General features: G+C 43.6%; 1 protein-coding gene across 1 annotated transcript; it reads right to left on the bottom strand.

Moving 5' to 3' along the window:
* Window positions 1–1,008: 1,008 nt before the first annotated feature.
* Gemin8 (gem nuclear organelle associated protein 8) lies at window positions 1,009–22,053 on the bottom strand. Its single transcript, XM_028883532.2, has 4 exons — window positions 21,907–22,053; window positions 13,236–13,274; window positions 10,443–10,887; window positions 1,009–1,978 (listed from the first exon to the last, which is right to left on the bottom strand). Exons 2-4 carry the CDS (start codon window positions 13,236–13,238, stop codon window positions 1,722–1,724), a joined length of 705 nt encoding a protein of 234 aa, XP_028739365.1. The 5' UTR covers window positions 13,239–13,274; window positions 21,907–22,053; the 3' UTR covers window positions 1,009–1,721.
* Window positions 22,054–22,475: the final 422 nt, after the last annotated feature.

Raw genomic sequence — 22,475 nt, forward strand, 5'->3', positions numbered from 1 at the left:
GCATGAGGTGTCCAGAAACTAAGAGTGGACAGGGAAAGATTTCTCCATATGTGGAAGTTTTATATTCTGGACACCCTCCCTTTGACATTTTATGGCATTTTAAAAAGAGGAAATGTGTAATATAAATATTGACTATTTACTGTGCGGTCAGCACTGTGTTTTATAGGCACTGCTCAATGGTCTTCGAAACAGCAGTGAGGGGAAATCATTAACACTCATTTCAATGAGCAAAGAGAAGCCCCGAGAGAGGAAGGCAACCAAGTCAGCAGTGGTGGGATGGCATGGCAGCATCGCTAAGGCAGGTCTAAAAAACTGTCCTCTCAGCTCAGCACCTGCTGCTGCTGCTGAGACAGGCTTTGGCTTGTTTCTGTCTGAGTCACATTAATTTTCATCATCGAGGCGCTAGAGTTTCTAAGAAAAAGGAGAAAGACCAAACACTGGCAATTTTAGTCATGTGTCACCTTGGGGGCAAGTGAATTCCGATTTCTGTAGCCCAAATTGCAATGCCAGTAATAAAATGAGAGCCTGGAACAAATCAACACCTGGGGCTGCCGAGAGGGATGTGTTTGTCTCGGGGCAGGGGCTGGATGGAAGCTAAATGTGTTCCTAGGGAGAAACATGTCAATAAGAAATCTTTTCACCAACCTTTGATGGATGTGCTAATCTTCTCAGGTCAACACAGGCTCACCCCCGCAATGCACTACAATAACTTACTTAAAAAGCAGCTGGCTTCTACAAATGGACTGCTCCGTCAATGTTTAGATTTACTTCTCACCGATGTACTTGCTTATCAAATTGGTACTTACTATATGCAGTAAGAGCTCAATTGTGCATTTTGACAACCAAAGAGGCTACAAGAGTGACCAGATTTTGGGAATGACTGTTCCTTGCTACCAGTTCTGTTTGACATCCAAGCTCTGGACAGAAAACAAGATAACAATAATGTCAGATGGGTGATTCTCACTGTGTTAGAGCAGCAGATGTAGATCAAATCCAGTCCATGGCCTGTATTTTACAAATAAAGTTTTATTGGAATAGAGTCACATCCACTTGTTTACTCAGTATCCATGGCCATTTTTATGCTATAAAGGTAGGGCTAGGCAGTCACGAGACAGACCACATGGCCTGCCAGGCCCAAAGTATTTACTTTCAGGCCTTTTATAGAGCATGCAGGCTGACAGCTAGCCGAGTGACAAGTGGCATTTGTCTTACTGTATACTTGCCTCCTTTTCAGAGGGAACCAAAAGGTTACAGTGAGAATATGTGGATCGGAGCCCAGAATGGGGCACATACCTGTAAGCTAGCGGTTGGGAGGTGGAGGCAGGAGGATTTAAGAGTTTGAGGCCAGCTTGGGCTATATGAGGACTAGTCTCAAAAAAAAAGATGACATGTGCCTTAAGGCTTTTGTGATATCCAGGAAGATTTAAAGAAGGAAATTACAAATGCAAACCACTAGACAGTATCTCTAGGCAAGAATTTCAATGAACTATTGGAGAGCCAATCAAGAGCCGGTACAATATACATGATTATCGCTTCATGGCATTCCTTGTGTTAGCAACAGTACACCTCCTGCTGACAGAATTCCAAGTGGCTGACAGACTGTATCCACTGTGTCAGTGTATGGGCCTCTTTCTCTGAAAAACGCCCAGGAGAGATGAAGAGAACACATCCAAAAGTAAGAGGGTTCTGGAGGCATTCCCTAGGGTCCCTGTGCCCGGGACTCAGAACTTGAGGGGAATGACAGGCCAGTATTTTGGCTGCTTTTTGTCACAGCACTTGTCAAAGCTCAGCTGCACAGCAGCCTCCATGGCCAGGATCTTGGGGGCACTGTCCCCATACAGGTGCTTCATCTCCGCTTGGCGCCGCTCCCCAGGCTTCTCGGATGGGGGCTCCGCGGACCGGTGGTGGTTGTAGTACAGGCCGTGGTCGGCATTCACATAGTTTTCCAGGCGCTCTGTGTCTAATTGCTGTTGTCGCCCTGGGAATGGATAAGACCGTGACCATAAAATGTATGCACATGCAGGAGGGAGAGGGTCTGATGAATGCTCTCACCACTGCTACTACAACTCACATGCCACTCACTACAACTCACGTGCCGCCCGTCGCCCCTAAGGTCTTTCTGTTGCCCTTCCCAATGGTAAATGTGGACCCTGTTGGGCAGCTGAGGTAGTCTTCAGATCCTGAGGCATGGCCTACAGATTCCCATTATCTATTAGTAGTCACAAAGCTCACTGTTCACTTCCTCAGGGGCCACTAGCTACTGACAGAAACGGCAAAATGCCACCAAGAAAGCCATCATTCCAATCTGCCAATCCTCTGCAGCAGACCTTGAAAATACACGAGAAAAAAATGAAAACACGTGGCTTTCTCTTGTCATCTGCTGGGCCACGAACGGCAGTCCTTGTTTACTTTCATGTAATGCTCCCCCATGAGGGGGAAAGTTGTCCTTCCAAGTCCAGTGTTTCAAGAAGCACATCTCTAAAGGTTACACGGATCTGGGGTGTGCCTACGCTGTGCCATGTGTAGAGGTCGGAGGACGGCTCTCGGGAGTCGGCTCTCTTCCTCCACCATGGGAGTCCTGCGCATCAAACCCCGCTTATCAGGCTCGGTGGCAAGTGCTTTTCTCCACTGAGCTGTCTGTCTCGCCAGCCCCACTTCCTTTCTCTCCTTTTGCACATGCATGCGGTGTGCCTGCCCACATGTGACCTTGGAGGCCAGAGGTTGATGTTTAGGAGTCTTCCTCAGTTACTATCCACTGAGTATATATTGAGGCAGGCTCAGTCATCTGAACCCAGAGCTCACTGACGCAGCTAGTCTGCTTAGCCAGCTTGCTCCTGAGACCTTGGCTCCATTTCTCAAATGCTGGGATGACAGGTGGACTGCTACGCACATCTGGAACTTTGGGCGCTGAGGTCCTAATTCTGATCCTCACACTTGTATGACAAGCGCTTTACCCAGAGCGTCTACCCAAGCCCCCAAGAAGCAGTTCTTACTACCACAAATGAGGTATGGACGAGGGCTGGCCTCTCTGCATCTGGCTCAGTGCCTTCCTGCTCCATCAAGAATCTGCTTTTCCAGGTGTGGAGTATCACTTGTCATTTCACAGCTCAGCCCAGGTGAAACCTGCAAGTCTACTCATTCAGTAAATCCCTGTCAAATGAGCATTTGTTCAATGCGTGCCCCCTTTCTACTTTTGTTTAAACCACATCGAGTCCCAACAGTATCATTTTTATTCCTATGTAAATAGCCACATAAAGATGTCAGCGGAGCGATGCTGCAGAGGGTAAAATGGAGCCAGCTCCCACCGATTTTGCAACAGACTCTGTCAAGAGGGAAATGGATAGCAGAAAGCACATTATCTGTAGCTGCTATTGTTACCAAGAGCAATGCCTCAAGATAAGGAGCCAAGATGGCTGCAGGGGAATAAAACAATGGGATAAATCACTCTTCCCTTGTTGGGCCATTCTCTGCTAGTATCTGGAAGGGGAGACAGCAGTGAGCTAATCAAGTGCGAAGGGAAGACATTTATACAGCTACTCGCAGTCACCCTTGTAAATCCAGTTCTTTATCACTAACACCTTGGAGTTGGCGAGAAGGAGTTCGACAAACCTGAAGCCATTATTAAGAATAGATAGAGCTAGGCCTGATGGCCCATGCCTTTAATGCTAGCACCCCGGAGGCAGGAGCAGGGCGACAGCTGGGCGTTCCAGACCACACTGGTCTGCATCGTGAGTCCAGGACAGCTAGAACTGCGTGAAGAGACCCTGGGGAGCACACACTGCTGTTGCAGAGGATACGCATTTCAATAGAGTGCCCGAGTGGAGCAGCTCACACTTACCTGTAACTCGAGCTCCAAAGGGTCTGGAGCTCTGAGAGCACCCCCACACATTTGGCACTCACACAGACATACACACAGGTAGATAGGTAGATAGATAGATAGATAGATAGGCAGACAGACAGACAGGCAGATAGATATGGCTTGTCCACACATATCTGGCCACTGTTGTCTTAGAACATCTACATTTTACTGTCACATGGGGAAGTAATATATAATAAGGCCAAAGACTGGGAAGCCGCAGAAAAGAGATGTGTATCGATCTTTACTGGAAGATGCACATAAGAGGCCTAATGCACAAATGAACTGGAGGTCACCAAGAATTTGCTTCAAAACTCTGCTCTTTCTGCCAACTTTAAAACATCAGCATTTCTGCTGCTCAGTCCTCAGAGATATGTACACTCTACACCCTTACACCTGAGTTCTGGTAGAGGAGGTTGACGGTGACTGAACTGGGCCCCAATTAGCCAGGGGAAATGGCCATTTCACCTCTGACCTTACTTCTAAAGGAAGAACAATAAAAAAAACCCAAAGAAACAAACAAACAAAAACCTGAGTCAAGGAAAAACACTAGACAGTTCTCCATCTGTTTCTTATTGCTATCGATTGCTGTGTTTTTGATGTGGGAGATCGGGTGGAAGCATAGCCGGGGACTGTCTTTTCCTTGGGCTCATCCCCACCGCAGTCCTGGAATCAATCACCTCTGGTTCTTCTGGCAGAACTCTGAAGTAACCTTAGATTGCCCGGGGAGACACAAAGTGTTTAACAAGCACTGGGATCTTCACTTAGCCCAGGCTGGCTATGTAGCCAAGGTGACGCCAAACTTCTCATTTTATGGTCTGCACCTCGGAGGTATGGGATTATAGTAGAGGGCCACCATGCCTGGTTTAGACAGTTGTGAGGACAGATCTTCAGGCTTTGGGCAGGCTTGGGCAAGCACTTGAGCAACTGGGCCATATCATAGACGCAACAATTTAGTTCGAAATTAAATACTCTCTGACCAACAGGCTGTGCACTGATGATCAGTTGGTGTCTGAAAATACTATAAAACAGTGGTTCTCAACCTGTGACACCAGACCCTTTTACAGAGGTCACCGAAGACCATTGTAAAGCACAGATACTTGGATTACAATTCGTAACAGTAGCAAAATTACAGTTATGAAGTAGCAACAAAGATAATTTTACAGTTGGGGTCAGCACAACATGAACTGTGTTCAAGAGCCACAGCATATGGAAGGTTGCAAACCACTGCTTTAGAATACACTGATTTAGAGAACCAAGAACTGGATGATACAAGGGGCTTGAAGGCCTCTAATCAGTCTGTTCATTAGTCATTGCTTTCTTCCTTTCTGCCAAGGAAAGAAAGGATCCTTAACCCTCCACATTTTCTTTGTCAAGGTTATTTTCTTTGTCAAGTGTCAAGACCACTGGATAGTGAATGATCCATCTGAAGCCGAGTAACATCAACATCACACTGGAGACAGCTGAATGGTTGTCTCGCATGGCTAACAGGCTGGGTCATCTTAAAATTGAAAACAGCGCTAGCACTCAATGTTATTGAACACTGTTTTCGCCTAGGGTTCTAATCGTGAGTCTTGATTAACAACATGACCTCACTGAGGGACACCTACGATACAGTAAAGCCCACCTCTGCATGTGTGGAGTATTTTTCTAGACGATCAACCAAGGAAGAACGACCTGTCATGAATGTGGGTGGTGACACTCAGAAGCCTGGGGCCCAGAGACAATAAAAGGCTTTGCAGGAGGAAGCCCATCAGCACAGGCATGTTCTCTCTGCTTCCACCTGATGCTCTGCCATGATTCCACCCGATTAGCTTGGAATAAAACTTCTGAAACTCTGAGCCAAAATCAATCTCTCCTTCCTGGTTGACGGGTATTTTGTCACAGCCACGGAAAGCCTGACTAACTTAAGGGCATCTGGCCAAGGGAATTTACTAACTACAAATCAAAACAGCACTCAGAGTTCCATTCCCGCTTCAACACAGGGCTGAAGCAGGCTGCGCAGCCTTCCCTTACCACCGCAGCATCAAAATGGGAGCTTACTTGGAAAGAGGGTTTTTGCAGACAGTTAAAGATAATGGGGGGATTGTACGAGATTAGGGCAGACCCTAAATCTAATGAGAGTGACCTTCCATGAGACAGAAAAGGACACAGAGACACACAGGGAAAGCCATGTACAGACAGAGCCTGTGAAACTGCTCCCAGTGAAGGGATGCTGGGAGACACCAGAAGCTGCCAGAAGCAAGGCTTTAGAGCCTTTATCGGAAGGCAGCCCTGAGGATACCTTGATTTTGGATTTGAAAAGATAAACCTCTAGCATTTCACCATGAAATTTTCTGTAATTTTCTACAGCAACCCTATAAAGCAAATACAATCCTTTTCATGTGGGGTCAAAATAAACATACCCCATCTCCAACCAACAATATATTTTAAAGGAAAAATATCACTGGACTCCATCTAAGTGTAGGGTATATGTTTCTGCCTCAAGTCTATGCATCTATATGCATCTATATGAGATGGCTCAGTGGTTAAGAGTTCTGACTGCTCTTGCAGAAGTTCCAGGTTTGGTTCCCAGTACCCACAGCAGGGGACTCTACAGGCATGGTACCAACACTCTTAGAACCTTCCCCACCTCCCCACACCTAATTAAACATGATTTTAAAAAAGAGATATTACTAACGTAGAATTACAATCCATAATGGGAAAAAATAACCACAGGAAGCTCCTTGGACTTGAGGGAAATTCTACACAGCAGGAAAATACTCATTAAATATTCCACAGATAATTAGCTCAAAGGCAGAACAGTTTGAGAGACAAAGCGCTACAACAATGAGTATTAAAGAATGTTATTTCTCCTCATTTTTTTAAGATTAGCATGTCTTTCCGATGAGATGTTCTGCTATGGTGCCAAAGTTAACGATGACAGCACTGCCAAGGGACAGCACAGACTTGAATACATTAAGAATGCCCTTCTGGCTCATCAGCAGCAGACTCGAAACACAGGTGCCTGCCAAGCAGAGTCGCCTGAGTGGTCTCCTCGTTCTGGGCCCACTGTTCCACGTTAAATGGAACCCTGACGTTAGTGGACAATCACCATTTCGGCTTTTACAAGGAAAGTGCATTTACCCAGCCCCTTCCATTTTCTCTGACCTTCCACATCCATCATCTCGATAGCTGCTTTTTTTTTTCTTCTGAACATCTGTACTGATGAGATGAATCCAGACGGTGGAATGGTGCACAGTCAGTGTGATTTCATACTTTAATCACATTACCTAAACCAAACAGCTCAGGAACACTGCACTGTAAGCCTTGCTATATGCTCTAGGTTTTCTAGACCCAGGGAGGACGTGGTGGGTTTTCAGTGCACTGCCTATGGACACAGCAGAGGAAACCCTCTGAATGGGCTATACAGAACATAATGGAGCCAATGTTTCCAATGAGATGCACAAACACACCTGGGCTCTTTAGTAAAAATACCACAGTAGTCTAAGCACCAAGTGAACTTACCTTTTCTCTCATTCCCAACAGATGGTACTGGTCAAAGTCCAGAGCACGCTCCATTTCTCCACAGCTACCTGTTAACGGCCATCCTTCTAGTGCATGGACACTGGCTCTAGCACTTGTTTGTAACAGTAACTGTGTGGGGGCTGTATACAGTTCATTTGAAATATGATTTTATTTCAACTTCATTTAAGAATACCATGTTCTCTGAGAACACGTCCTTGTTTTGAGCCAACAATCACCCTTGAATCACATCTAATAAAGACCTGACTGGCACCAAGACCACAGGGGCAACATTTGTTTTGGAGGGCTTTCTTTCCTATGGGGGATGCTAACTTTCATTCATGTTCCTTCTAAGTATCAGGGAAATAATCATGCAGTTTCAATTAATGGCCATTTATGGACTAAAATTTCCCCTTCTGAAAGCTAAACGCATTTTTCCTAATAACTGAAACTACAGCTGACCTTTAAAATGTTGCAAGTGTCTATTTTCTCATAAGTAATATTTGGAGGAAGTATGTTAAGAGGAAAGGATGACATAACATAGTGGAAAGCATAGATGCTCCCAACACACAAAAGGAGTTTTTTCTTTTTGCTCTGCTGGGGATGCACATGCTAGGCAATTACCTTAGCACCGAGCTACAGCCGTACCTTCAGGACTTGTGTGTGCGAGTGCCTGCAGAGGCCTGAGGTCGGTGTCGGGGGTCTCCCTTGACTGCTCTCTACCTTTAAAAACTTTCTTTTTATTGAGGCAGGGTCTTTTCAATGAACCTGGAGCTGCCTGGAAGGCCACTTTAAAAAGTCAACTTGCCCTGGGGATCAAATCTCTGCCTCCCAAGTACTGGGGTTACAGGTAGATGCCATGGCTGGCCAGTTTTTGTGTCAGTACCAGGACACGATCCTTGGTCTTTCCACTTGTGAGACAAGCACTTTATCAGGTGAGTCATCTCCATAAACCCCTCTGGGGTTCCTTATCCTACTTCATGTTTTGCGTTTTTGTCATTTAACGATGTAAATCACTGGGAAGGGTAGACGACACAGACAAGAACATGTGGTAGTCCAGGCTGAACAATTGTATGTAACAACTCACTGATGACATGGGCTGTCTAACTCACGGTGGCTGACTACTTCTGAAATGTTAAGTTTTAAAAATTCAGATATGCAGCAGGGTAGTTGTACTCTGTGCCCTTAATTCCAGCACTCGGGAGGTAGAGGCAGGTGGATCTCTATGAGTTCAAGGCCAGCCTGGTCTACAGAGTGAGTTCCAGGACAGCTGAGGCTACCCCGAGAAAGCCTGTCTCCAAAAACAAAACAAAATCCAGATATGCCTTTCTTTGGCAGTAATATTTTACAAAATCCTATGTTCTGTAACACATGCTGTAACTCACAGTGTTACAAGTACATGTGAACATGCTCCAACACCTTACCTCTTCATTTGTGGTATATGTCTTAAATTAGACTAATGACCATTTTCTATGAATTTTGAGAAAAGCTAAAATTTATTTCTGGGGATCAAGGAAAGAAATGTACTCTATGGGCCTCATGAAATGGGTTGGTGGGTAAGGGCACTTATCATCAAGACCAATGACGAGTTCAATTCCTGTGACCCATACGGTGGAAGGAGAGAACCAACTCCGGCAAGTATGTCCTCTGACCTGTAGTCCCCCCATAAATAAATAAACATAACAAAAAATGTACTTTGTGTAAAACACAAAGTATTGTTTTCATACAGTTGTTTGGATGCACGTTGTTTTTTAATTATTATTTTTTAACTGAATATGCATGAGTGTTTTGCCTGCATATACGTTTGGGCACCATGTTCATGTCTTGTGTCCCTGAAGGTGAGAAAAAGGCATTGGATCCCCTAGAACTGGAGTTACAGGTGGTGGTGAGCTGCCATGTGGGTGCTGGGAATGGAACCTGGGTCCTCTGGAAGAACAGTCAGTGCTCTTAACTGCTGAGTCATTAATCTAGCCCCTGGATATATTTTCTAATATGCATCAAAGAAATCAACAGTTTAATCAGAAGAAAACTGGTAAAAACAACAGAACAAATGGTTTAGTGAAGACTCACTAAAGGAAATAATACTTCATCCAAAGTCTGCTGCTCAGTTCCTCATCCGCTGGGGATCAATAAATGCTAATCTATTGTTAAGAGGGCACAGATATTTTAAAATGGAAATGAAACTTTCCTACTTTGAAGCTTCTAGGTTTCTGTTTATTAGAAAATTCTGCGCAAGGAGCTGGCCTCAGTGGTGCATATCTTTACTCCCAGGATTCAGGAGGCTGAAGCAGGAGGATCATAAGTTCTAGGTTAGCCTGGGCCATAAAGGAAGACTCTGTTTTAAAAACCCAACCAATCAACCAACCAAATGAAAATTCTGCATAAAATACACAATGAGACCCTACTGAAAGGTGTATTGAGACTGAATACTGGTTTTAATAGGAAAGAAATGTCTGTATTGCAATGCTCTAACCTGTAGTATGGACCAAACAGGAAAGCTGTACGTGCGAGGCATTTTGTTATTCTCTGTAGGTTCACACTGACTCCACATATAGGACCAGCTCTGAGCTGCGGCCCAGAAAAGGGTTCAGATTCATAGTACAGTATTTGGGAAACCTAGCAGTGTCAAGGAGAAGCATGGCCGAGGGAAAGATGCATGGTAGAGTGCAGTCTGGAAGAGTTAAATCCTAACAGTAAATGAGTAGCTGTGTAATTAACCTCCTTAAGCCTCACTTTTCTCATTTGTGAAATGAGTTCCATGCCTTGAGGGACTGCTGCATGGATTAGAGAGGGCATGCACACATACACACATACACGTTCTATCTGGTTCAGTATCTAATGCTCAACAAAAAATGGCAGAGGTATTATTAGGAACTCAAATGAACAGTCCTATATAAAAACTCTGAGGACCAATATAACTGAGGTACAACATCAGCATAGTTTTTCTGGGCTCAGGACTAGATTTAGATTATTCACTGGACCTAAATGAAAAGTTCTAAAATAACTTGATGTGTTAGAGAAGAAAGCACATGCAAATGTCAGGGCAGTGGAAAGAGTACAAGGTAACAGGCCTGAAACTTACGCCGCTCTTCTCGGTGCCTCTCGGTCTCTGCAAAGTACTGGCGGAGCTCCTCGGTGATTTCCATATTGCTCAAGTCGCATTCTACTTCGTTATCTGAATCGGACTCCATCTCTTCGTCTTCATCTTCTCTTGTGGAGGCCTGGGTTCTACTGCTATCACACAGAGGCTGCCCAGAGCTTTGGAGATGTGAAACACTGTAGGGAGGCTCCTGCCAGGCCATGTGCTGGCCTTGAACATTCCACGGATGCCTAGCCTCATAAGCAAGAGAGTTCCATGGAAGAACTCCATGAGGGGAGAACCACGGGGACACGAAATGGGAATCCCGGGACTTTCTGTAGGCATTCTGGTGGCTTCGCATCCAAAACATTGCATGATGATAATGTCGCCAGTATCTTGCATATACTGGGTGAGAATACCAAGATGCAGTAGCTCTCCATTTTGATGTCTATGGAATGGACAGACATATAAGACAGACTTCAAATGGACATATAAGACAGACATGGTTCATCCTTTAGAGAATCTTCAAATGTTTAAGCAACTAACCAACAGCTATTTACTGAGTGTTATCAGTTACTTTTCTGTTACCATGATAAAAATACAGAAGCAAGAACAGTTTATAGAAGAAAGTGTTAAAGAGGGGTTTGCACTTTCAAAGGGTGAGAGTCCATTATGGCCGGGTGTTTTGTTTGTGCTCTAACAAATACAGCTTGTTTGGAGATCACTGTGGGAGCTAGCCAATAGAGGCCAGGCAGTGGCGGCGGCACACACCTTTAATCTCAGCACTTGGGATCTCATGCCTTTGATCCCAGTACTTGGGAGATACATGCCTTTAATCCCAGGGCTGGGAGGAGAAAACAGGAAGTGATGAGGCAGGGGTGCAGAGGAGCTTGGCTCCCTTCAGTCTGAGGATTTCGTTAGAGGTAAGAAGTCTTTCCACTGGCTGGCTGTTTTGCCTCTCTGATTTTTCAGTTTTCACGCTGCTATCTGACTCCGGTTTTTATTCTTAAGACCAATTAGAATTTGCGCTGCAGCTGGGAGGTATGGCAGCAAGCAGCTGACACAGGAGCCTGAGCAGAAAGCTGAGAGATCACATCTTCAACCATAAACTTGAAGGAGAGAGTGAACTGGAAGTGGGACAAGGCTATACATTCTCAAAGCCCCCTCCAAGTGATGTACTTTCTCCAGCAAGGCTCCACTCTCTGATAACCTTCCCAAACAGTGTCACCAAACCGGGGATCAAGTGTTCATCAGCCTAGAGGGAACAGTGCTCATTCAAACCACTGCACTAATCTACCGAATACCTACTTTCCATGAGGATGCTACTAAGTTAAAGAAAGAAAGAAAGAAAGAGAGAGAGAGAGAGAGAGAGAGAGAGAGAGAGAGAGAGAGAGAGAGAAAGGAAAGGAAGGAAGGAAGGGAGGGAGGGAGGGAGGGAGGGAGGGAGAAAGAAAGAAAGAAAGAAAGAAAGAAAGAAAGAAAGAAAGAAAGAAAGAAAGAAAGAAAGAAAGAAAGAAAGAAAGGAAGGAAGAAAGAAAGAAAGAGTGTAAAATAGGTTTGTACCCACGCCAGGGAGCAAATGTAATATTTTTCCTAAGTTACCCACAGGACTATAGCTGAAGGTTATGGAGGCTTATATGATATGATGGTTAATGTTGACAACGTCATAGGATCTAGAATCGATCGAGAGGTAGCTTTAGATTCTCCTGGGGGGGGGATTATCTTGATTATGTTAATTGAGTCAGGAAGACCTGTCCAGTAGGTGGCACCATTTCCTGGCAAGGATTCTAGACTGTATAAATGGAACAGAAGCATGCATTCATCACCCCATGCTCCTGACTGTATATGCAACATTACTGCCATGATGAATTGGATCTCTGAACTGGGGGCCAAAATTATTTTTTTTCTCCCTTAAGTTGCTTTTATCTGAGTATTTTATCATAACAATAGGAAAAGAAACCATGACATTGAGGACAGAGACAAATAATGTTTTCTTTAAAAATGCTTTCATATGATTCACAATATTTCGAGTAAGAGTTCATTTTAAGTTTTTATTAGTATATGTAATAACAGTTTCAAGGACAACAACTTCATACTTGTACATAATGTATTTTGATCGTATTCACCCCATTACCCTCTTTCACCCCCCCCCACTCCTAATGCTGTTCTTCCCAACTAGTCCTATTTCTACTTTACTGCTTGTTTTTGTTTTTTTGTAAGACAAGAAAAAGTTCCTGACATCTGTCATTTTGGCTATCTGCACTAGCTCCAAGTTAGAAATGGCCTGCCAATTCTAATGATCACACTAGCCTCTGGTTCCTTTTCTTGTTTCCTACTAATCTTCTGGCTTACTCCACTCCTCGATGTCTGAGACATATATCTAAGACGTAGAAGATGGTGCTTTAATTTTTAGTTGTCTGATAGACAGGCTGAGTGTCCCTTATCTGAAATGCTGGGGCCAGAAGTGTTTCAGATCTCAGTGGCGGTTGGAATGTCTGCATATATATATATATATTTCACTGGAAATCCACAATCTGCACTACCTCAAAATCTGAAATAGGTAGTGTGTTATGTTGGAGTACATACACTTTTGGACTCTGAGTGTTTGGATCTGTGATACTCGGACTCCTTTTCCTTGGCTCAGCACTGTAAAACGGGCCCATCAAGGACTGCTAGGAGTTAAACATAGGATGCTGTGCATGCTGGGCAAGTGCTCTACCACGGAGCTTTGTCCCCATCCCAGAGGTCAAAAAAGACTAACTTTACCAAATTCCTAAGAAAACTAGGTAACCTTACCATTGCTGCTATCTCTGACAGCCAAAGTCCAAGTGGGCCCTGAAAGACAAACACAGTATGAACATTTCATCAGCACTGCTATAAGACAGTCACAGCTACTTCATGGTCTTCAGAACAGCTCGTAAGAGGTTGCCCCTTACCAGCATCACGCCTGATCTTCATGCAACAAGAACCTGTCATCTGGCTTGTGACCTCGTGGTCTGGGGAAGAGCAATCCCCTTAGGTATAACTGAGTCAAAGGACCATGCCTGCTCGTGTATTCAACTACTTGTTTACTGAAAGGAAAGTCTATAAAAATAACTACATAATTTAGTATGTGTATACAAATAATGTATGGAGCATGGGCTTCAAGCTTACAATATTATTTTACTAGTTTTAAGCACAGGCTAATGTCTATTTAAAATAACTTTGGTTCTCTTTTTCCTTTTGAACACTTTTTTTTTTTGGTTTTTTGAGACAGGGTTTCTCTGTGTAGCTTTGCACCTCTTGCTCTGTAGACCAGGCTGGCCTTGAACTCACAGAGATATGGTGCCTCTTGCCTCCCAAGTGCTGGGACTTATTTCTTATTCATTATGTATGTGGGTGTGCTGTGTGTGCCATGGCACGTGTGTGTGCGCAAGTCACATGTGAATGAGTCAGTTCTCTTTTTTCCTGTGGGCTCCAGGATTGACTCAGGTTGTCAAGTGTGGTGCTATGTAGGCACCTTGACCCATGGGGCCATCTTGCCAGCCCAATCTTGAGGCATGAGAAGAGACTATCTTTCTGACTGACTGGAAGCCTCTGTTAGGTCTTGCCTTAAGTTTGGGACTTGTAGGAGCCTCTTCAAACAAGAGGATTCTCCAGCCTCCACTTTGGTTTTGGTTTCATAGGATATTCTTTCCCTAATCATCCTGCTTCCTTGCAGGAGGCTCCCGAGGCATGGCCTGATCTAACAGCTTCTGCCCAAGAGCTCTGCCCTGCAGTACTGTTCCTTTTCCTACTACCTAGCCACCGGTGTGCTTATGTCCACTCACTCATCCATTGAATGACCTATCTAAAAAGTGAGGTCTCAGCTCCACCTGCACATCTTTTACAAGCCATTTAAAATAAAGGTTCGGGCGGTTGGGACCGCTCAGCAGGTAGACGTGCTTACCACACAAGACTGATGACCTGGAACTCATAGTGGACAAAGATTTCCACAAGTTGTCCTCTGACCTTGGCCTGTACACACCACACCACACACCACACACACACACACACACACACACACACACACACACAAATTATAAATTAAAAGTTAATTTCCTCTCCTTGGTTAGAGTTTCTAAAATGTCTGGCAACACCAGAAAGTACTTCTAAAATAGTTGCATCAGGCATGGTGGTACATGCCTGTAATTCCAAAACTTGGGAGGCTGAGGCAGGAGGATTATCATGAGGTCAAGGTCAGTCTGGACTACAGAGATATTGTGTCAAAACAAACAGATAAACAATTAAACAAAAAAAAATCTTAAAATGTACATAACTTTAAGATCGTATGAAACAAAAACACAAACTATGTGATACTTAAGTTTTTAGAACCTTTAGAAATCAGATCCCAAAGAAACCCCATTTGTCTTACTTAACTAGAAGACAAGACTCCAAAAAAGCCCCAAACTATTCAAAATCAAGCTGACCTATTTTGTGACTTCAGTGAAATTTTTTCATGAGTATGTTAAAAAACGAAGATGTCACATTGTCTATCCTTGCTTTCAGATTTATCTTAGAGAGAATCATTCATAATGAAATGTAACAAGCTTTCAAGTAGGGCATTGCTAAGAGGGTCGCCATGACCTTCTGCAGACTTCTCTTAAACACACATACCTCCCTGCATTCAGGGATATGCACACAGGCAGTGGATGGAAACCGAGAGAAAGTTATCAAATGCAGTAAGGGTGTAAGCTGAATTGATCTTTTCAACTCTAATTTAAAGGTTTCAAATAGGGTCCATTTCCTGGAAACACAGTTAGCAGCTAATGCTCTTTATGGGCTACGGAGGAAATAGAAAATAGTCCGTAATTGGGTATGTTACCATCCAACAAAATAAAATGCAAATGCAATTATGGTAGAAATCAGTGCACACCTAAGTGCTCAACTGCAAGGAAGCCTGTAAGTGTGGCTAATTCACTAAAGCCAGGTTTCATATTTCCATCAATGAAGCCTGAAGAGCTTTCAGTTCCGGCAGCCCACAATGACATCGACGTGAACTCTAGTGAACGAGTGTCTTAATCAAATCTGTTTTCTAGGTTAACAAAGAGCATAGGAATTAAATACGAAAAGTCCAAGAGTCAGCATGTGTCATCTGGAAATAAAGAGCTTTGCATCTCTTAGTTGGGTGTGGCGAGGTAGTACATGCCTGTGATCCCAGTTCTCATGAGTCTGAAGCAGAATAGAAAGTTTGAGGCCAGAATTGGCTACATTAGCAAGCTCCAGACCAGCCTGAGCTATATAGGTGTCCAAAAAAAAAAAAAAAAAAAAGTAAAACAAAGCAAACTGCTTGGGATCTAGACTTCATTCCATGCCTTACAAATGACAGAAGCGGGTCAAGTCTGATAATCTCAAACGTAATATAAACCCCATTGTGAATGAACATTTATTATAGGTCAAATCTTGTTTTGACTTGTAATTGGGAAGATCCAATCTGGCCTTAAAGGTACTAGCACATTCTGAAAATCTATGAGACAGCTGAGGCTCTTCTGCTACAGCTAGATGTTTAGGTAGAAGAGGTTTAAGGGTAATTAGTGACATTTTCCCAGCAGCTAAAATGCCAATGGCTATGATTAAAAGGGGCTTCAAACGGGTTCTAGTTTGCACAGAGGTTGCTTATGATTTGGGTTCAACAAATAATTAGGTAGCAGGGTTGTAGTGATACTATGCTCACTCTAAGCATTTCTGCAAGCCAGACGCCAGGAAAACCATCTTTGCTCACTAAAGAAATTGAGTTCCCAACCAGAAATGGTTCATGTTGAGCCTGGTGTCTCACCACCTAGAAGATAACCTAAGATAACTAATCAAATTCTGTCATTCATGCTGAGGGGAGAGCCATGGTCCCTGTGCAAGCTAAGCAAGCACTCTACAGAGTTCTAGACCAGGTCCAGCTACCAGACACTTTGAAGACTTAGGCCATAAAGGAAAGAGACCATTTATGTCAATGATGGACCATAGGAACTTCAAAAGCAATTTTGTTTGGTTTTGAATACCAAGTAGAAGAGGAATTCAATTCATTTTGGCCACTGGAATAATTAAAATCAAATTGCTGCCATCCTTCAGAGTAGTGTCAGTGGGGCTGGATATCAGAAATGTTGACATCACCCTAGGCTTTGATACTTTTACTTCCTGAATTCCCAAACCATATTCTTTTAATGTTAGGATCCCCAAGATCCTAAAGATATTCAAATGAATAATTCTGAAGAGTTTGAAGATTTGCATTTACAAATTAATCTTTCAAACTCAAATAAGGCCAGGCGGTGGTGGTGCATGCCTTTAATCCCAGTACTCAGGAGGCAGAGGCAGGTGGATCTCCATGAGTTCAAGACCAGACTGGTCTACAAAGCGAGATCCAGGACAGGCACCAAAACTACACAGAGAAACCCTGTCTTTAAAAAACAAAAACAAAACAAAACAAAAAAAAACAAAAAACAAAAAAACTCAAATAAGATAAAGCACAGAGAAACACGCTGAAGGAATAGCAATTTGCACTGAGCTTTATATAATTATTAGCTCAGTATTTCTAGTATCACTCTTCATATTTTATGCTAGCATTTTCAGTAAAGGTGCAGGAAATATTTTAGGGTTGTGGGTCACATATAATCATTTTTACATAACGTTCATCTTTGCTTAAAAAAAAATCCAACAAAACAAGCCCCCTCCCACATTTTTAAAACATTAAAATCAGTTCCTAGCATCCTGTTGACTACAGTTTTAGGTTAATATGATAATATTATGTTCTACCCCTACTATATTGAGCATTCCAAATGTTCTTCACTTTCTATTTGGAAGTCAATGGAGGAATCATGTAATTCTTATATATTTTACAAATTATTAGGCTCTACATAAGACTAGCAGAAACAAGAAAGAAATTAGCATCAACTCTAATCTTGCTAAGTGATTCCTACTATTTGGGGCAAAAGAAGAAAAATGTTTCCATGAATAAGTAAGGAAATCGGAACATTTATTAAAATTCTTCATAGATATTGAAAGACTTAATTAAAAGCACCAACAAGGGCTACAGAGATGGCTCAGGAGTTAAGAGCACTTGCTGCTCTTGCAGAGAATGGGTTCGATTCCCAGAACCCACATAGGAGCTCACAACCATCTGTAACTCCAGCTCCAGGGGAATCCCATGTGTCTTCTGGCTTCCTTGGGTGTAGTGCACTTACATACATGCGGTCCAAACACCCATACATGTAAAACAAAAATAAATAAATCTTTTCTAAAAAGCGATAACAAAAGAGACCAGTGAAATAGTATCAATCAACAGTAGAAAGCATGGGGAGGCCCATGATTTCTGACGTAGACTGCTAACTTGCCAATGCTAGACAGCAACAGGAAGAAGCAGGTATGGCAGGGTTTTGAGTAGACAGACACAGTCTTCTTGCAAATGGGCATGTACTCCTAAAAACACCTCCTCTCCAAATGAGTCTGCTAACATTTTTAAAGCTGGTTAAGAATTTAAGAATAATAACGTGGCATCCCTGGCAAAGCCAACTCTGCAACATGGCCAGGCATTACAGCAGCATTCTCATCTCAAGAAAAGCGAGTGTGCGGGAGGGGAGGGGCCCCGCAGCGGGTCTTAAAGTCTTCCATTTTACCTTTCACGCCCCCCACTCCCGCCCCCCTGCCCCAATTCTCCTACTCCCTTCTGGAACAAGCCTCCAGGGACGGAACAAGTTTCCTTCTGAAGGGCTGGTAGAACTGAGAGAAAAGGGATTGGCAATGTCAGGGAAGGCCGGATCCACAGCTCTGCAAACTGGGCAGCCCTCCACAGCCAACACAATGGCATCATGGTCACCACCCAGCTGAGCTTTGGGGAATACAGAGACCATTCATTGTCCTCAACCACCAAAGAAGGGAGGAAAAAAACCACACCAGCATTGAGGTCATTCACTAAACACTGCTGAGGCCTACAGACAAGACAGAGCCTCCCAGTCTTGAATGGTATATTTTCCCATACAGCCTTTCTAATGCAAAAAGAATAAAGAAAAAGAAAAAAGGAAAAAAACAAAGACAAACAAACAAATCCACCCAAGTAACCCATTTGTTCTGCAGTCTTTGCTTGCTCTGAACGATATAATTTTAAATGCATAACTATAAATGAAGAACAACAGTTAAAAGCTTTGTCATTTTTCCACAGATAAAATGTGACTATTTCCATTAAATTACTAAAAAACTCCACTTATAAATTGCTTTGTTGAAAGCACCTATAGTGAAAACTCTGTTGAAAGTATGTATTCTTTTTATTGCATATTTACAGACTTCCTTTCTTCTGGAATATATTTCTTATAAATATAGGATGACAACCAGAGAGTGAAGACCACAAAGTCCCTCCAAACTATAATGGTGTATTCTATCTAGAACAGGAATTTTCTTTCTGCCTTTTCTTCTTTTCATACAATTTTGAAAATTAAATCCGTGCAAGCTCATCTGCTTTCACTTTTGCAAAGGAAGATAGTCAAAATCAGTTATTGGATTAGTCTGTGTGGGTACAACCTGGAGGACCAACACTTTCCTATTGAGGCTCCCACCAATTTGGCTCCGAGCCAGACTGATAGTTTGGGGATGTAATTAAGACCCTCAGAACACACTGCCACAAAGAAGGAGTATGCTGGAGACTAAAACAAAGCAAATGAAGGTGCCCCGAGTAACGGAAGTTAAGTCCCATGTGATTCTAAGAACTCTGCTTGAATGAACATATAATGCGAACCCCATCAGAGATGCCTTTCAATCGCACAAATACCAACAGTTAGCTCAATGAGGAAAAATAATAACATGCCGACTTCTGACAGTTTGCAGCCTGCCTCCTACTCTGGGTGTCTCCATGCCACCCCTAGCTGGCTGTGGTAGCTGGCTGAGCACATCAGGTTTGACACCTCATGGATTTCTTCCCACGGCTTTGTATGGTCCCTACTCTGTCATTTAGACACTAAAGATGGCATAACTGCAAGCTCCATTTTAAAAACAAGAACATTTGTTGATTGTGTGCATGTGTCAGGTTTGGTGATAAGTGCCTTTACTCACTGAGCCACCTTGCCAGCCCCCCAAACTCCATCTTTAGCTGGACACAGGGCCTGCTTACAGGCACACATCTTTTTTTTTTTTTTTTTTTTTTTTTTTTTTTTTTGGTTTTTTTCGAGACAGGGTTTCTCTGTTTAGCTTTGCGCCTTTCCTGGAACTCACTTGGTAGCCCAGGCTGGCCTCGAACTCACAGAGATCCGCCTGCCTCTGCCTCCCAAGTGCTGGGATTAAAGGCGTGCGCCACCACCGCCCGGCAACAGGCACACATCTTACTATGTTTCCATCTGTAACAGCCCCCTTTAAAGCTGAAGATGGCCGGGCGGTGGTGGCGCACGCCTTTAATCCCAGCACTCGGGAGGCAGAGGCAGGCGGATCTCTGTGAGTTCGAGGCCAGCCTGGTCTCCAAAGCGAGTTCCAGGAAAGGCGCAAAGCTACACAGAGAAACCCTGTCTCCAAAAAACAAAAAAAAAAAAGCTGAAGATGGAGGGAGACAAGTACTATTTAATTCTTTTTCACTCTCTCAAGCCCAGGTTTACATTTGTCTGGGCGCGGCAGTAAGTGTTGTCACAAGGAAAACGTCGGGAGTGGGGAAGAAGACCAAAAGGAGAGAGTTAACAACTCTTGCCCCTCTCCCCTCATACAAATCACATTCCACCCACAGAAAGGCATTGTTTAATTTCCCAGCAAGGGTGGTAAACACTTGTGAATGGTTTTATTTGCAAGTCCACTGAACCCTTATGTGGCAAGTGTCAATCAGAAATGAACTACGAGGCCATGAAAGAGCAGGGTACTGAGTCAGGAACATCACAGGCAACGGGAGAACAGAAAATGGGGACAACAGCGATCGGCAATGAGAATCCAGTTCAGAAAAAAAAAAAAAAAAAACAGATGGCGTTTGTTCCATTTCAAGCATGTGTCTTTCATACAACATAGCCTAGTGTGACCATGAAAGAATGGGGGCCCAATAGAGCACACACTCCAAACAATTGGGACAGCAGTGAAAAATCTTTAGTTTAAGCAGTTAAAGCCACTTTTAGATTTCCACAGACTTATTTCAAATTTCTTTCTATAGAAAGAAACATATTCCTAAAAATTCCATGCTAATTTCTTTTTCTGAATACTGTACTTGCTCTGGGCACTTATTTGGAGGAATGGATCCTACAATTTATTCCTTTTAGAGTTCCCATTTTTCTTTCCTTTTTTTTTAAAAAATTTTTCCAGACAGGGTTTCTCTGTGTAGTTTTGGTGCCTGTCCTGGATCTCACTCTATAGACCAGGCTGGCCTCGAACTCACAGAGATCCACCTGCCTCTGCCTCCTGAGTGCTGGGATTAAAGGTGTGTGCACCACCACCTGGCCATCTCATTTTTCTTCCAACAGAGAGAATAACACGTATTATCTCCTGCCTTTGGAGGCTACTGGAATTGTTGAAATTGTCTGTTGTATCCTGATAATATTCTCTCCTACCTCTGCTCCCCCAAATTATTAAGGGTGCAGTAACTTAAACAGTAAAAAGCTCCAAATGTTCTCAGCAGTACATTTAAATACATTAATATATTTTCAATTTATCTGGCCATAATCAAACAGTTATAATTTGCATTCACTGTCCAAGTGCTTTATCAGTGGATTTCCTATGTAAAGAAGTAATTCTGAATGTTCTGTATTGTGATTGTGAACTCTCTTATCTAGCTATACTTCAGCAATGTTTAATTTCCTGCAGTCCGCCTTATCTCAACTTCTCCTTAAACGTTGGATTTTAAAAAACACAAAATATTTCTCTGCCAGCGGTAAAATCGTTTTAGAATGAAAATATCTCTCTGCAACTTTAGTTTGTATACTTTCCCAGTGCAGCAGTCAGCAGAGGGGATTATACACTTCACTGTGAACTTCCCTGTTAGGTAATTTCCACTGAGAGCCCTGACCTACAGAGCTCAAAGCTGCAAGGGAGATGAAAGAAAAAAAATTTTTTTTAAATGAGCCAATATCTTAGACATCCTTCCAAGGATGTGTCCCAAGCTAGGGTTGGATAGGCAAAATCAAATTCACCTATGGACTGCAAAACGATGATTTACAGCACATTGGAATTACACATTTGAATCACAACTTAAAAAAAGTTCCCATGCTTGTGCCTCACTTCTAAAGATTTGCATTGGAAATTGTCTGAGGTGGGGGCTTGAGCATCAGAATTCTTAGCAGGCATCCAAGGATTAGGAAGCACGATGGGGTTGAGAGCATAAATTAGAACCAGGCTTCTTTAAACAATACGTTAGAGTTTGGAACTCTCATGGGTCTCTCCAACCACCTCGTGCCGCCGGATGACGGTAATTAGAGCCTCAACATCACCGCCAAGACAGTACTCCAGGCTGGGGCCTCCAGGCTACTCCCTTACTCCCCAAAAGCAACCCATCAGTCCCCGAAGTCACCTCGTGGGCATGCAGCTTGAAGATCTCAGGCGGTGGGCAACCACGGGCCCAGTTCTCGGCGAAGGGGGGGTAAGGGGGGGGGGGAGAGGAGACACAAAGAGGGAGGGAGGTGTTGCCTGGACAACTAGGAACGCGCTTCCGGTTCGGGTCCAGGAGGACGGAAGTCCCGCCTTGGCCGCTGACGTCACCTCGCGTCCGGGGCTACTGAGAGCCGGAAGGCGGCGCGGGAAGGAAATTCGCCTGTCCGGGAGTGGCGAAGGCGGTTAGAGGGCGGTCCCGGCCGAGAACTGAGTGCCTATTGGGTTCCAGGGCTCAGCCAGAGCCGAAGCGGGACCGTTGGCTCCCATTTTTGTTCTGTTTTCTTTAGCGTTCACTTTCTTCCTACTTAACTAAAATGGAGGGTGGGAAATGCTACTGCTTTGAAAATATAGATTCACTCAGATCTGAGCCCTGTGTATTTAACTGCCTCAGTCTGCTATTTTTCAACCTTAACTTGTACCTAGCCTGATAGACGGTGCACTACCTCAGACAAAAAAAGTACCGACAGTTCTGTCATAACCATCCGCAGT

Source organism: Peromyscus leucopus, chromosome X (genome assembly GCF_004664715.2).
Source record: "Peromyscus leucopus breed LL Stock chromosome X, UCI_PerLeu_2.1, whole genome shotgun sequence".
Taxonomy (NCBI): domain Eukaryota; kingdom Metazoa; phylum Chordata; class Mammalia; order Rodentia; family Cricetidae; genus Peromyscus; species Peromyscus leucopus.

What these genes read in the sequence shown, in the direction of transcription:
- Gemin8 (XM_028883532.2), bottom strand. An exon ending in GAGGCACCGAGAAGAGCGGC is followed by an intron (nt 1,979 to 10,442) that starts GTAAGTTTCAGG and finishes ATCCATTCCCAG; the next exon opens with GGCGACAACAGCAATTAGAC.